The 15,859-nt window shown below is 43.1% G+C and overlaps 1 protein-coding gene across 1 annotated transcript in view; it reads right to left on the bottom strand.

Annotated features, from left to right (window-relative positions):
* The window catches only part of RABGAP1L (RAB GTPase activating protein 1 like), a 189,429-nt gene that overhangs the window by 144,952 nt on the left and 28,618 nt on the right, over positions 1 to 15,859 (bottom strand). The window contains 3 exon segments of the mRNA XM_048496483.1: positions 458 to 524; positions 8,375 to 8,485; positions 9,695 to 9,855. Coding sequence (XP_048352440.1) covers positions 458 to 524; positions 8,375 to 8,485; positions 9,695 to 9,855 — 339 coding nt within the window.

Genomic DNA, 15,859 nt, shown 5'->3' with positions numbered 1-15,859 from the left:
TCATTTATATGAAGAACCTTCAGATTCACATGGAACAGATGTTAACGTGCTGTTCAGGTATCCCTTAGGATCACTGTCAAAAAGCCTCTTGAATAAAGGACTCACTTTTATATAATAAAATCCCAGAAGGGAAGCACTAAACAAGGATTCCACAAGGGATGGAAGAGTTAATGCACTAGCTGTTGCTGGAACGTACTCTAGGAAAAACAGCCAATTGAAAGACATCCTCAAAAACATGCACACTTCACAAGCCATTACGTTTTGATCCTTACGTACAAGGACAAGATTCCACAGAGAAAGAAACACTGTCATTCCATATTTCAACAGCGGATATTTAACTTACAAATGGATTTTGCAAGACAGTAAAGTGAATACCTTAACAGTGCCCCTTGAAAAGAAAAATGTACTGTATCCCCCACCCCCATAGTCCCTACCAGTTCTATGAGAGAATTCTTACCATATCAAGCAAATGCATGTCACTGTTTTTGACATTTCTTCCTGGACTTAGAAGCATCCCAAAACACCTGCAAACAATATTTAGAAAGTAAGCACAAGAAACTGGTTGTTGTGGGTTTTACGGCCTATGTGGGTGTGATCTGATGGTTTTAGCTCCTAAGGTTTCACCTGTGTCTGTGGCTGGCAGAGGCGTTCCTCCCATTGGGCAAAGTGGGCAGTTGCCCAAAAATATAGGTTTGTTTGTGGGGATTTTTTTTGTCCTTTCAGTGTTTTTTCCGTTTTTGGCCTGCAGGGGGTGCAGTTTTTAGGCTACAAGCAAAAAACTTTCAGGGATTGTTTGGGGGACTCTCCTGATGATACTACCCAGGTTTGGTGAGATTTGGTTCAGGGAATCCAAAGTTATGGACTCCCAAAGGGGGTGCCCCCATCCCTCATTGTTTCCAATGGGAGCTAATAGGAGATGGGGGCTACACCTTTGAGGGTCCATAACTTTGGACCCCCTGAACCAAACTTCACCAAACCTGGGTGGTATCATCAGTAGGGGCTCACGAGGATACTCTGAAATTTTGGTGGTGCTACCTTAATAATTGCACCCCTGACAGCAGGCACCCACTAAATTTCCCCAGATTCTCCTTTTAAATCCAACCCCTTCCTGACAATAATTGTTTTCTTTCTTTCTTTCTTTCTTTCTTTCTTTCTTTCTTTCTTTCTTTCTTTCTTTCTTTCTTTCTTTCTTTCTTTCTTTCTCTCTCTCTTTCTCTCTCTCTTTCTTTCTTTCTCTCAATGCCTAATAAAGGTTGTATTATTATTATTGTTGTTGTTGTTGGTGTTGTTGTTGTTGTTGTTGTTGTTGTTATTAAATCCCCCCTTTGCCATGGATTTAAAGGGAGAATCTGAGGTCCCCAGTTTAAATATTGAAAGTGATGCTGTTTCAGGGTGGGGGAGAATCCACCCCAAAATAGTATCACTTTCAATGTTGTTTAAACTGGGGACCCCAGATTCTCCCTTTAAGGTGGATTTAAAAGGAGAATCTGGGCTCCCTAGTTTAAACACCATTGAAAATGATGCTGTTTGGGGATGGATTCCAGCATCACTTGTTTAAACTAGGGAGCCCAAATTCTCCTTTTAAATCCACCTTAAAAGGAGAATCTGGGGTCCCCAGTTTAAATAACATTGAAAGTGATACTGTTTCCCCCAATTGGGGAGACTGAATACAATACCATAAAATGTTTTCATAGCAGTAATAAAACATTTTGAAAGCATTCTGAAAACGTTTTCCAAAAATTATTTCTGCTGTGTGGCATGGCCCATTGCTGTGTTCAGATTTGTGAGTTGGGGGATGTTCTATAATGTGATGGTGACTTTGAAACGACCTGGTGGAAAAAAATCATTGTTTGGTCATGGGGGGGGGGGGGGGGGGGGCCACCCATGGGGGGGCATCAAACTCAGGTTTTGCCCAGGGCTCCAGTTTGCCTAGGTACACCACTGGTGGCTGGCATCTTCAGAGGCATGTCATGGTAATATGTGTTTCTCTCTGTGGGTGTCACTGCACAACACGGACCACTCAAGATCCACTAACAGAATGTTAACTATGTCCACTCCTGTATATTTTCTTTCATCAAGCCAACAGGTGCACCCTATCCCTAACTTGCATTTAGTCATCCACACTGCAGCAGACTGGTCTGAAGAATAGGTGTTTCCAGTGGAAGACTTGCTCTTTGTCCCATTGATGCTACCCTATTTCGTGTTCCCACCATGTAGAGAACTCAAGCGTTGCTAGCCAAAATGGTTCTTTTTTTCCTGCCTGCTGGCTGATGGAGTTCCGGTCTATTCCAGAGATGCGCCCGCCATTTTGTGTGCTGCTGCAGAGATTCTCCTGCCTTGCACTGTTTGGTGAAGGTTTTCCACAGAGGTTTCCTCTGCTTGTAACTCATCCACACATAATTCCTGACACAAATATGCACATATTACAGCTTCTCTAATCATGATGTTGCAGTTTCACAAACATTCCCCTCAAAACAAAACAAAAAAGGAAGACATGCACAGGCTAGCTCGGCAAAACAAACTTTATTCATCTACTTTTTACACTGAAACTGTGCACGGATGAACTGCAAGCAAAGGCAACCTGTGTGAGGAACCTTCATGGAGATTTCCTACTGCAGCACACAAAATGGTAGGTGCAAACAGCGAAAATGAAAAGAGGTTTGAGTAGGAGAAACGGCGCGTTTCTTGCCTGTTTTTGTCTGCTCACCAGGAAGCAATCTCTTCAACCCAGGTTGGGGAGAAAAGATCACTAGTTTAGCAATTTTTGAAAAACTCAGGTTGAGAGAAATAAAATGTCCTGGAGACATTCTGGGGAATGAGAACTGTGTGAACTTTCCCCCAAAGTGGTTTTTAAAACATTATTAAGACGTTTTATTTCTGCTGTCTAGAAATGACTAATGTGCTCATGGCTGTCTTCTGGAGTTAACACAAAAGCCAGATAATATAATGGCTTACAGCAAAATGTAGACTGCAACAGAATGAAATCATTGTCCTCAGGAGCTTTGAAATCTTCCTTTCTAAACCCCACCCTCACTTTGCATACCCTCTTTTAAAGGAAGAATTTCTCCTTCCTTAGCCTTCAAAACTTTATAGCATTAGGTATGACTGTGGGTGAGGTATGACTTGCCTAACCTTTGTTCTCCTTTGGTTGGAGAAATATACATACAGCAGTATAGCACAGAATGCCTTCGTGCTTGGGGAGGTGACTCATATGTCTCTTTCTTTCCAGTAACCAGCAAAAGCAGTTACATACAAACAAGCAGTTACTCTGAGCTTGTACAGAGTACAGACCCAATTCTTATCCGTTGGGGTCATCAAATTTGGATAACGTGTAGGGCAGTGATGGAGAACCTTTTCGAGACCGAGTGCCCAAATTGCAACCCAAAACCCACTTATTTATCGCAAAGTGCCAACATGGCAATTTAACCTGAATACTGAGGTTTTAGTTTAGAAAAAACTGTTTGCTCCAAGGCATGCGTTACTCGGGAGTAAACTTGGTGAAGCAACCGTGCAACGCTTCAAATGGGTGAATCATGACCCTAGGAGGGTTTACTCAGAAGCAAGACCAGCTTAGATATATGTGTGTGTGTGGGGGGTGATTTTCCGCTCCCCCTACATGATGAACTCTGTGTGCGCGTGCCCACAGAGAGGGCTCTGAGTTCCACCTCTGGCACGCGTGCCATAGGTTCGCCACCACTGGTGTAGGGCATAAGGTTTTTGACCATATATATTACACAGACATGGGAGCTGAAGAAGCAAAATAAGATGAGGATGCTACAAAGCAGGTTTAGGCAAGTCAAGCATCAATGCCAAAGAAGAAAACTGTACATGCAGGAGGTATAAAATGACTGCTCTTGCAGTACATATGGGGCAAGATATGTGATAACTTCAAGCCTGCGCATTTTAAAATGAAAAGAGCACCATCTTTCTCGGACTGAAAAATCACCTGAAATAATAAAATGAAAACAAATGCCTGCCTTTTTCCAACACAGAAATGAAAATCTCAATTAAGGAGGCTGAAGAATAAGGAAAATATTGCAAATGAAAGCTGCGCTTGCCTTCCACAAGTCAAAGAAAAAAATAACAAAACCCACGGAAATAAAATACGGACCAAGGGCTCCATTTGTAACAAACAAAAGTCTAAGGAAAATGGGGGGAAAGAGCCTAACAATCGTAGGGACAAAATTGAACACCAACCCTCGCCAAGATGCTTCTAATATGGTGGTCAGAAGACATGCATAGCGAGGCAAAATCCATCCTCAGCACTTGAGCACCATGCTAAAGCTTTAAAATATTCAAAAGCTGTTGCTGTATATTTTCAGAAGTGTTGTGAGCAACTGTACAGACGCTGAAAAAACACCACTCCATTGTTATTAAAGAACTTGTTCAACTTCATGCCGAAACCCTGTTTAAAATCTTAACAGAAGGTTGCCATCTGGTGGGGATGTTTTTACATACAAGTTCAATAACTTCCTTTTAGTAATTGCATATCTTTGAAATGGGGTCCCCAACGTGGTGCCTGTGGGCGCCATAGTGCCCACTAACACTTTTTCTGGTGCCTAGCAAGTGTTTTTAGGAAGTAGGTGGGGCCAGGCATGGCTTTTGCCCAGCAAAGCTTCTGACTGGCTGTGCAGATTTCTTAAAATGTTGCTTGCCACCAGAGTACAAGGATCTACACTGAATTACTGAAGTTAAGAGCTGTGGTAATCATTTTGTGGCTGGTTCCACCTCCTACAGCAGTCACTTTGTGGCAGCCATTTTGTTGCTGCGCCCATTATGCCATGTCAGAATTCCAAATGTGCCGGCAGGATCAAAAAGGTTGGGGACCCCTGCTTTAAAATATACCATGCTTCTGAATTATCCATAATTTCAAGCAAATAACATTTTTCAACATTTCTTTTTTGTATTTTACTCCACTATTATTACACCACATCAGTAAATCAGGCTCTAGTGAACTCTGGAAGAAATGTGGAAGTTGTTTCTGACATGTGTGCTGGCCATGACCCGCTCATAGCTGAAACTTTTTGGCTAAATACATCAAAAGGAATAAAAATCTTCTAAAGAATACTGTGAGGTAAGTTATGCTAAAAGTTTATGATCACCTAGTGAACGTCAGTCTTGATCAGGGTTTAAACCCAGGATTCCAGAATTCATCTGCTACAGGAGCCAGCAAGGTGCAGTGGTTAAGAGAAGTGAACTCGAATCTGGAGAACCGGGTTTGACGCACCACTCCTACTCATGAATGGCAGACTCTTATCTGGGTAACTGGATTTGTTTCCCCCCTCCTCCTGCTGGGTCACCTTGGACCAGTCACAGTTCTTCGGAACTCTTTCAACCCCACCTACCTCACAAGGTGTCTGTTGTTGGGAGAGGAAGGGAAAGGAGCTTGTAAGTCACCTTGAAGTCTCCTTACAGGAGAGAAAGATGGGATATACATCCAAACTCCTCTTCTTCTTCTATTGTAAAATGAATGGGACAGGACATTTGAGAATACTTAACATTCTCAGTGTTTCCTTACTACCTATCATTCACAGAATAAGGGCCCATTCGGAATTGTGCATCAAGCCCTCATTTCCCTAATCCACATGTTTGTTTACTGCTATTCTATTAATCAGAGCTATGCAATCAAGGATGGTATTTTAGGTTACACGAGATGAGCCAAGACAGAAGGGCTTTCTAAATTGCTAAACGTTGGACTGGCAGCTGCTATGAAGTTCTCTGGGTAATTCTGGGTCAGCCACTCTCTAACAGCAAGTATCAACCTCGCTGCCTCCCTCCTGCATGAACAGGAGTTCTGTTTGTGGAAGTAAGAGGCAGGGGTGATTCATGCTAAATCCCTCTTCCTGTTGCAGCTCCCTCTGGCATGTTACGTTCTGACCTGGAGGGTCCCCCTGGCAAAACTATGTGGAGAGTTCATAAAACTCCAGGAGAAAGGAGCATTATATTTATAGGAGTTAGCCCAGTACATTTATTGCAATGGAAAAGAGTGAGCAAGTATGTGTGCTTTTGTACGGATAAAAGAATGGATGGTCTTAAGAAAAGGAAATTTACTAACTCTGGAAGGTCACAATAATATTTATGGTTGGCACAGGCATTTGTGGCCTGAGAAAGAGATTGGATAGATTCTTTAAAAATCATTTTGTAAGACTCTTGAGAATATAGATGAAATATAAAACTAGAATATACGCTGGCACACCTATGTGGCTATCACCAATAGATGCATAACAATGAACAGATTATAGAAACAATCATATATGGTTAAGATATAGAGACATAACAGAGAAAAGAGGTAACAATGGTTTTGAAAACAAGGAAACAAATAAAAGAAGAGATAAGATACATGGTTGCTAGATATGCAAATGAGAATGTCATGGGCCATCCCTGGAGAATGATGAGACTTCAGGGGAGCCCAGAAAGCCCAGAGACTCCAGATCAGGTTGGGAATCAACAAGGGCTGGGATTGGAGCAGCCAGGGTCCCTGAAGGCTTTACAGAGTGAACAACAGCCATGTCAAAACTCAGGTAGAAATGCCTGCAGAAGCAGGCAGTGCTTCCAGCCCTTCTCCAGCTGCAGAGACTCAAGCACCTTGCTCACCTGAGCCCATGTCGGCAGAGGCAGTTGCGTGTTAAAAGAAGAAGCGCGCACCTGCTAGCTCAGAGAAGGCACCTTCTGCAGCAGGGGGAGGCAGAGTCTTCACAGGATGAAGCCTAACATGCTGGAAGAGCCCATATCAAACAGGTTCACAGAGAATTCCGGCCTGGATGCAACAAAGCTTATGACTGCTGCAATGCTTCCTCTAACTTGTGGATTCTGTGCATTTTGACCCTTGGACCAGACTTCTGATGTTGAAATTGTTTAACGGACTCTTGGGACTAGACCAGGAGTCTGCAACCTGCAGCTCCGGAGCCGCATGCGGCTTTTTCAGCCTTATACTGCAGCTCCGCGTGGCCTGGAGGCCGGAGGGTAGCATGGGCATGTCCCTCCAGGAAAGGTGAGTGGAGGGGCCAAACTGGAGGTGGCTCCATGCAGAGTTGCCTCTCCAGCTCGGTAGATCTTTGGGGCCGTGGAAAATGGGTCCAAATGGCTCTTTGGGTGGTAAAGGTTGCTGATCCCTGGACTAGACACTGATCCCTGTTTGTAACCTGATTATCTCTGCCTGGCAGCTCAAGCTGGGACAAAGAAATAAATTCGAGACAGATTTTAAAAAATGCACAAGACAAAGCAGAATTTGAAAAGTCTCTGTGCTCTAACGATCAGGAGTTGATAAAGAAAATGTATACATACTACTGACTTTCCAGGCAGAGAAAGAAACAGTTAAGGAAGTAATGATAAAAATGGGCACAAAATATAGGAAGAAATGTAACAATGGAGGAACGGGGAAAATCCTGGAAGAAAGTAACTAAATTTACACTGAATATAAATTTGAAAGAACACAGTTATAAGGTCTTTCATAGACGGTACTTAATGTCAGTGATAATCTCTAAGATGTGTCAAAAGGCTTCCCAAACTGCTAGGAATGTAAAAAGAAAATTGGTCTGTATTTTCATATATGGTGGTCCAGCAAAGGGTCCAGAAATTCTGGTCAATAGTGCATAGTGTTGCTCAAAAAAATTTAAGTTAAAATTTGATATGAATCCTGAAATTTATCTGTTAGGAATATTTGATATTGATGGGTTAAGTAAGAATGATACCCTGTTTTTCTACATAATTACAGCTGCAAGAATGATGTTAGCCAAAAGTTGGAAATTGTCAAAGATTCTCACTGAGGAGGAGTGGCTGAATAAAATTTGGGAATTTGCAGAATTAAGTAAGCTTACTAAAATGTTGAAAGAACTAACATCAGAAAAAATTGAGAAAATATGGTCTCGCTGGTTAAAATTTGTAAAAAGACAATATGGCTCAGATTTGTTCTCAGCGGGGTTTTAAGTTTTAGAATGAAGAGGAGGATATTGATTTTAGAGGATATCATATCAGTTCAGTTTGCTTTTGGTTTCTTTTTGTATTTTTGATCTGGTATAGATATGAATTTATTACTGTAATATTAGAGAGATGGAATTTAAGATATTTCTTGGATGGATGTGGAGATGGGAAATCAGAATTGATATTGATTAATTTTTTCCCTCTTTTTTGGTTGTTGTAGTATTTTTCTGAGAATTAATTGGTTGTTGAATTTTTACTGAGAATTGGTTGTTTTATTTTTACTAAGAATTATATTATTTTTACTGAGAAGTAATAAAAAATTATTTAAAAAGAATAGAGGGTGCAAACAGCACCCAAAGCAAGCTGTTATTGCATCACATATCAGACTTCTTTACATCCACAAAAGGTATTTATACAAATCATTTCCATATTTCCATTCAGCTTTGATCGTTACCTTTCAATGGCTAATTCTTTGTTGGACATCTGTTGCACAGTGATCACAACTTTCTTCTCAACTCCCTGCTTTAGTTTGAAGAACAATTTTTCTCTGTCCTTTGGCACTGGGCTAAAGAAAAAAAGGATAAGAGTGAAACCCTGTTAGGACACATGTTTTACTAACTTCACAGCCAACGCATAGCCGTACTTCAGAAAAAAACTGAATGTTGAAATCAAATGTCGAATCAACAAATGTCGAAATCAACAAAGTAAAGCTTAACCTTGCAGGTAAACAGCTACTAGAAGAATATTTTGTTCACAACACCGAATATGGCTGTGCCACCGAAAAATTGGGTGCAAACAGAATTAAAGAGCTGGCTTGATAGTAATTTGTAAAGTTCTTACAGAAGCAATGAAACATGAAAAGTGATTATCTTCTTTTTACTATGTGTGTGTGCAAAGTGCTGTCAAGCCGCAGCCAACTTATGGCAATTACTTGTGGGGTTTTCAAGCCAAAAAACTAACAGAGGTAATTTCCCATTGCCTTTCTCTCCATGGGAACCCTGGTATTCCGTGGCGATCTCCCTTCCTAATACTAACCAGGGCTAACCCTGCTTAGCTTCTGAGAGCTCACGAAATCAGGCTAGCCTGGGCCATCCAGGTAAGGGTTTTTTTACTGTAGTGGAATACCCAACTGACTTTGTTTACTACATTCTGCAGAACTTCCAACAATTCACTTGGGACCTGGAGAACAATCTGAACATAAAAAAACTGAGAATATAATATATGCCACTCTGTGCACCTTCTTGGGGAAAAAAGTGTAACTGCACAGCTTTAACTAGATGATCAGGGTCGTTTACAAGTGAGAACCAGCAGGCTGTAGCACTTAGAATGTCAGTAACCCAGGTACAAAGCCTCACTCCGCCATAAAACCTGCTGGATAAACTTCCAGCACGGTGTAGTGGTTAAGAGATGGTGGACTCTAATCTGGTGGACCAGAATTGTTTCCACACTCCTCCACATGCAGCTTGTTGGATGACCTTCGACTAGTCACAGTTCTCTCAGAACTCTCTCAACCTCACCTACCTCACAAAGTGTCTGTTGTGGGGAGAGGAAGGGAACGGAGTTTGTAAGTCGCTTTTAGACTCCTTACAGTTGAGAAAAGCAGCGTATAAAATCCAAAACTCGTCTCTTCCTCAACAATCAGACATTCTCCCATGCTAACATTCTCTCACCCTAACCTATCTCTCAGGGTTGCTGTGAGGAACATGAAACTACATACTCCACCTAGGTTCTCTGGAGGAAAGGAAGGATGAAAAAATGTAAATAAACAATTTACCTGAAGTTTCCTTTACCATCATCTTCTCTGACTTCCAAAGAAACATTGAAAGTGAACACATCACTGTCCGGAGTTGGGAGAACTGTATCTTTTACGTGATCTGACGCTTGCTTGGAAGAACGTTTGAATGCTGTTGAGAAGCTATACAAAATTCTGCTGACCTAAAGTCGGATTCAGGGTTGGGTGGGGGAAGGCAGAGAAAGCAACATTTCTATGAAACAAAGCTAACAGTACAGTTGTGATGCAATAGAACATGTGATCATTCTACACTATTTGGTAAAATTGTTTTTGCCCATAAAACCATCTTATTTGGTAAAGAAAGGATGCAATATCTTTTAATAGATCTTTCCCTCCTAACAAGTAACTGGAAGGCAACAACAACAACAAAATCTGTCTTTCATAGCCGGCTAGACTTGATCACAAAATCCTGAATAGATTGAGCAATTCCTCAAACTTCTTTGGTAAGAACTATGCCACTTATATTTTTCTGCTAGGCACTGATGTCACAACATTTTTTAAGTTACAGCCTATGCACAGAATCAAGTAATTAACAAAACTTCTAGATTTCTGAAAGATATAGGTTATTGCTTGTCTGCAACTACATGTTTCCAAAGTTAGGTGAATCAGATAAACTCTCTGCAGAGTTGCCTTAAAATAGGGAAAAAAACCATCTTAGCAAACAGGTTCTTATCCCTTAGAAAACAGATGACAATCTATTAACTGGAGATAAGAGTCTAATGCAACAGAAAAGAAAAAAGGGGTGGAGGGAGCAATTATTCCCACTGAAAGGATAGAAAATGGAAGGTGCTAAATTGAAAATAAAGCTTTTTCCAGGGGAAAGGGCTGTCTGCTAGAAATAAAACTACTGATCACAGCCTGAATCTGTCGTAAATTATAAAACGAACAAGGAGCACTGAAGTCCTGCAGTTCTGAATTCTGCACACCATCTGCTACCAAGGGCAATTCTAATAAGGAGAATCAATTGACTAAAGCTTAGCAGCACTTGTGGAGGGGGGAGGGGTAGCTGTGCCACAGCCATCAACCTAGCAGCAACATAAGAACATAAGAACTAGCCTGCTGGATCAGAGCAGAGTCCATCTAGTCCAGCTCTCTGCTACTCGCAGTGGCCCACCAGGTGCCTTTGGGAGCTCACATGCAGGATGTGAAAGCAATGGCCTTCTGCTGCTCCTGAGCACCTGGTCTGCTAAGGCATTTGCAATCTCAGATCAAGGAGGATCAAGATTGGTAGCCATAGATCGACTTCTCCTCCATAAATCTGTCCAAGCCCTTTTTAAAGCTATCCAGGTTAGTGGCCATCACCACCTCCTGTGGCAGCATATTCCAAACACCAATCACACGTTGCGTGAAGAAATGTTTCCTTTTATTAGTCCTAATTCTTCCCCCCAGCATTTTCAATGAATGCCCCCTGGTTTTAGTATTGTGAGAAAGAGAGAAAAATTTCTCTCTGTCAACATTTTCTACCCCATGCATAATTTTAGAGACTTCAATCAAATCCCCCCTCAGACGCCTCCTCTCCAAACTAAAGAGTCCCAAACTAACGTTCCCCTCCCTTGGTGAAAGTGGCCTATACAGCACAATGAGCTGTGCTACCAGGCCAAAATGAGCTGTGTTCGCAGGCTGAAAGGGCTCAGGAATCTGACTAATGATGCCCCCAACCTGTCTGCCCCCCTCGGCATGTGCTCCTACACTGAAGTAGCGCTGCCACCACAACTGTGCTGGTGCCCATGTCTCATGCCACCACATGGTCCCCAACACGACAACTGCCCTGGTGCCAGTACAAATGCCCCTTAACGGCAGAGCAGGTGGTATTTATACCAGCACCAGGGTCATGCCATTTCCCGAATCCTTCCCCCACCTTCTGGATTGAGCTGTAAAATTTCTAATTGCTTCTTTCCGGAGTTCCAAAAGGTAGTGAAGAGCTCAAAAGTGAGATGTTCTACTGGGCCTTTGGCTGAGGCAGATACAGCTTATTTCAAACATTGCTGGCCTTCCAAACCTATCCCTCACCAGGGCTTTTTCTCGTCCCTTACCTTTTTACTAAGATAGAATTACAAAAAGAGGTGTCAGAATTGGGACATGGATTAATAAGTCTGGTGAATGCCAACTTAGTGGGATAGTTTTTAACAGGTCTATGGAATTAGTATGGAATCATTTTGATAGCTGCCCCAAGCTCGGTCTTATGTTGGGAAAGGGCAGGATATCAAACCTAATAAAATAATAGTAATAATAAAGTCACAAAATTTGCCTTTACTGACTCAATCACTCTTGCCCTTTGTCCTATTCAGAAGCCTATAGAAAATTAAAAGGTCAACTATTGGGTAGAGAGTTCTGTACCCTAATCACCGCAGCCAAGAAAATATGCTCCCCCCTGTATTTTTCTCTCCCATTTGAACAGGGCCACTTGGCACACTAGAAGAAGAAGAAGAAGAGTTTGGATTTATATCCCCCCTTTCTCTCCTGAAGGAGACTCAAAGGGGCTTATAATCTCCTTGCCCTTCCCCCCTCACAACAAACACCCTGTGAGGTAGGTGGGGCTGAGAGAGCTCCGAGAAGCTGTGACTAGCCCAAGGTCACCCAGCTGGCATGTGTGGGAGTGCACAGGCTAATCTGAATTCCCCAGATAAGCCTCCACAGCTCAGGCAGCAGAGCTGGGAATCAAACCCGGTTCCTCCAGATTAGATACACAAGCTCTTAACCTCCTACGCCACTGCTGCTCCTGTATTGTTTAATACCTGTATTGTTTAATAAACCCTGCTCAAAGGAGAGCCATAATGCTCGCCAGGTTTAATGTTATGCCTTCTGCCTTGTTACATGGCAGATTTAACAAGCAAGAAAAGGCTAAAAGATTGTGCCCGTGTAATGATGGCTCAGTTGAATCTCTGGCCCACCAATTACTACACTGTTTCAGATTCAAGGAAATCAGATCCAAGTATGTGAATCTTACTCCTTTACATTTACCCGATCTCCCCGATTTATTTAGATTACACTACTTGCTGGACAATCCTGATCCTTCTCTCTGTATGATAGTGGCAGACTTTCTCCTGGAAATTACTAAATGCCAGTAGATTTCCTTCCACTTAACATTTATTTCCTGTACTGTATATGTTTTTAATCAGTTTTTTACTATTGTTGTACAGTTGTCTATGCCAATAAAGGCTTGCTTGCTTGCTTAATCACTCACTGGGAGCGATCTGGACCCACTCTTTCTGAATCCTTTACTGTCATGGGCTCAGAATCAGACAACCAGGAGTCCTCTGATGAGGATCACTGGTAGGATGACCCCACTGTGCTGGAACCCTAGTCAACTGAACCTCAAGCACAGCCAAAAACCTCACAGGATGCAGACAGAGCTGGCCCAGAGTTGGAAGCCAGAGTGTTTACAGAAGTACCTCCAGCCACTGAAAGCCAGTCTAGTAGTCCATCCAGCTCACCTGAGTCTGTAAGACAGCTGAGGATTCGCACAGCAGGAAAAGCGCTCTAAAAACCGAAGTGCACATTTGGAAGCCCTAAGACAGCGCAGAGAATGCTATGAGTCAGCTCAGGATCAAGACTGAGCCACAGCACAGGCTTATAAGAGACTGCTTTAGGAAGTGGAAGTCGCAAAAGCAATGTTGTTGAAAGCCTGACAGCGTTTTGCCGCACCCACTTGCAGACTGATTCCTTGGAACTCTGACTCAGACCGGATTGCCTGACCTGACCTCTCTTGGACCCTTGACTGCCTCTTACCAGAACGGCATGGACTCTTTCTCTGACTCAGAGTAAGTTTGCTCTCTCCCACTCTTGCATCTGTGCCTGCCATCAGCAGGAACCTGACTCTCTGTGAGTCTGGCAGGCTAGGACATTTACTTTTGTCTGGATTTTGTTTTCATCTGCATTACAATGTGCAATGTAACACAATTGCATCTTGGGAAACTAGGCTTTCTAGTCTCCTTTTGAAATAAGTTCAACCACTGCCCTTGTATTCCCAGTACGCTGCTGTTTGTGGTTCCCTATACGTGCACATATGTATTTGCCTACTAACCATAGCAGTATGATGAAACGAGTTCTGGGTCATGAAAGCTTATGCCACAGTAAAATTCATTAGCCTTTAAGGAGTCATAAGACACAGCACTGCTGAAGCTAAGCAGCGGCGGACTTGGTCGTTAATCTGGATAGGAGACCCCTGGGAGCCCCAAGTACGCATATTTTAAAGCACCTACTCAGGCAGCTTTCTTCAGAGGTTTCTATTCATGACTCAACTGATTAGGAAAGTAAAAACAGCTAGGAGTCATGCTGACTAGAGGTGTGCATTGGGCAAATCTGAACCACAAAAAGCCTCCCCCCCCAAAAAAAATACCTTATTGCTATTGGGGCAGGGGAGGTTAATGCCAAACTGTTTCTGCCTTATTTAGGCCACTTTGGCCCCACCACAATCTTTTAAAACTGCTGGGGAATTCCTTCTCCCACTCCCTCCCTCTTCCCCGCACTCACCTACTGGCTAGCTAGGTTTTGGAGGCAGCGGGTAGTGCAGAGAGGATTTCTGGGCTTGATTGGGCCCAGCCAGAGGCGTAGCTACCATGGGGACATCTGGGGACAAGTGCCCCGGGCGCCCCCTTGTGGTGGGCGCAACAATTGCAGTTTCGTTTGTGGCTTTTTCTATTTTTCAGGGTTTTTTCCATTTTTGGCCTGCAGGAGGTGCAGTTTTAGGCTATTGTCAGGTGACTCTCCTTATGATACCAGCCAAGTTTGGTGCAGTTTGGTTCAGGGGGTCCAAAGTTATGGACCCCATACTCCATTGTTTCCAATGGGAGCTAATAGTAAATGGGGCTGCCATTTTGAGGGTCCATAACTTTGGACCCCCTGAATCAAACTTCACTAAACCTAGGTGGTATCATAAGGATAGTCTCCTGCTGATACCACCCAGGTTTGGTGAAGGTTGGTTCAGGGGGTCCAAAGTTATGGACCCCCAAAAGGGGTGTCCCCATCCCCCATTCTTTCCAATGTTTGAGGGTCCATAACTTTGGGCTTCCTGAACCAAACTTCACTAAACCTGGGTGAGTCTCCTGAAGATAGCCTAAAACCGTGGTGGCGAACCTTTGGCACTCCAGATGTTATGGACTACAATTCCCATCAGCCCCTGCCAGCATGGCCAATTGGCCATGCTAGCAGGGGCTGATGGGAATTGTAGTCCATAACATCTGGAGTGCCAAAGGTTCGCCACCACTGGCCTAAAAGGTTGGTACTGTTAGCTTAAACATTGCTCCCCTGACAGGCACCCTCAAATTTTCCCCAGGTTCTCTCTTTAAATCCACATCCTTTGGGGTGGATTTAAAGGGAGAATCTGGGCTCCCTAGATTTAAAAAAATTGAAAGTATTGTTGAAGGCTTTCAAAACCAGATTCAACTGGTAGTTGTGGGTTTTACAGGCTGTGTGGCTGTGGTCTGGTAGATCTTGTTCCTAATGTTTTGCCTGCATCTGTGGCTGGCATCTTCAGAGGTGTATCACAGAGAGAAGTCTGTTATAAGAGAAGGCTGGACACAGTGTATGATAGACTTCTCTCTGTGATACACCTCTGAAAATACCAGCCACAGATGCAGGTGAAACATTAGGAACAAGATATACCAGACCACGACCACGTAGCCCAGAAAACCCACAATAACCAACATTGAAAATGATGCTGTTTGGGATGGGGACTCTACCCTGAAACACCATCACTTTCAATGTTGTTTAAACAAGGGAGCCCAGAGTATCCCCTTAAGGCGGATTTAAAAGGAGAATCTGGGCTCTGTAGTTTAAACAACATTAAAAGTGATGCTGTTTCAGGGTGGATTCCCCGCCTTCAAAAAATAGCATCACTTTCAATGTTGTTTAAACTAGGGAGCCCTGGGTGTGTTCAGATTTGTGTGTTGGGGCATGTTCTATAATGCGATGGTGACTTTGAGATCACCTGGTGCAAAAAATGTTGTTTGGTCGTGGTGGGGGAGGGATGCTGCCCATATGGGGGGGGGGGGAGGCGCAAAACTCAGATTTTGCCCTGGGCTCCATTTACCCTAGCTACACCCCTGGGCCCAGCATTCAGTTCTACACCTCCATTGCCTCCAAAGTCTGTTGGCTCAGAGGCAGCAGGTGGCATAGAGCTGCCTCCAATGCTCACGCAGGCTCAGA

The sequence above is a fragment of the Sphaerodactylus townsendi genome, linkage group LG05 (assembly GCF_021028975.2).
Source record: "Sphaerodactylus townsendi isolate TG3544 linkage group LG05, MPM_Stown_v2.3, whole genome shotgun sequence".
Classification (NCBI taxonomy): Eukaryota; Metazoa; Chordata; class Lepidosauria; order Squamata; family Sphaerodactylidae; genus Sphaerodactylus; species Sphaerodactylus townsendi.
This window is presented reverse-complemented; position numbering and strand designations above follow the sequence as displayed.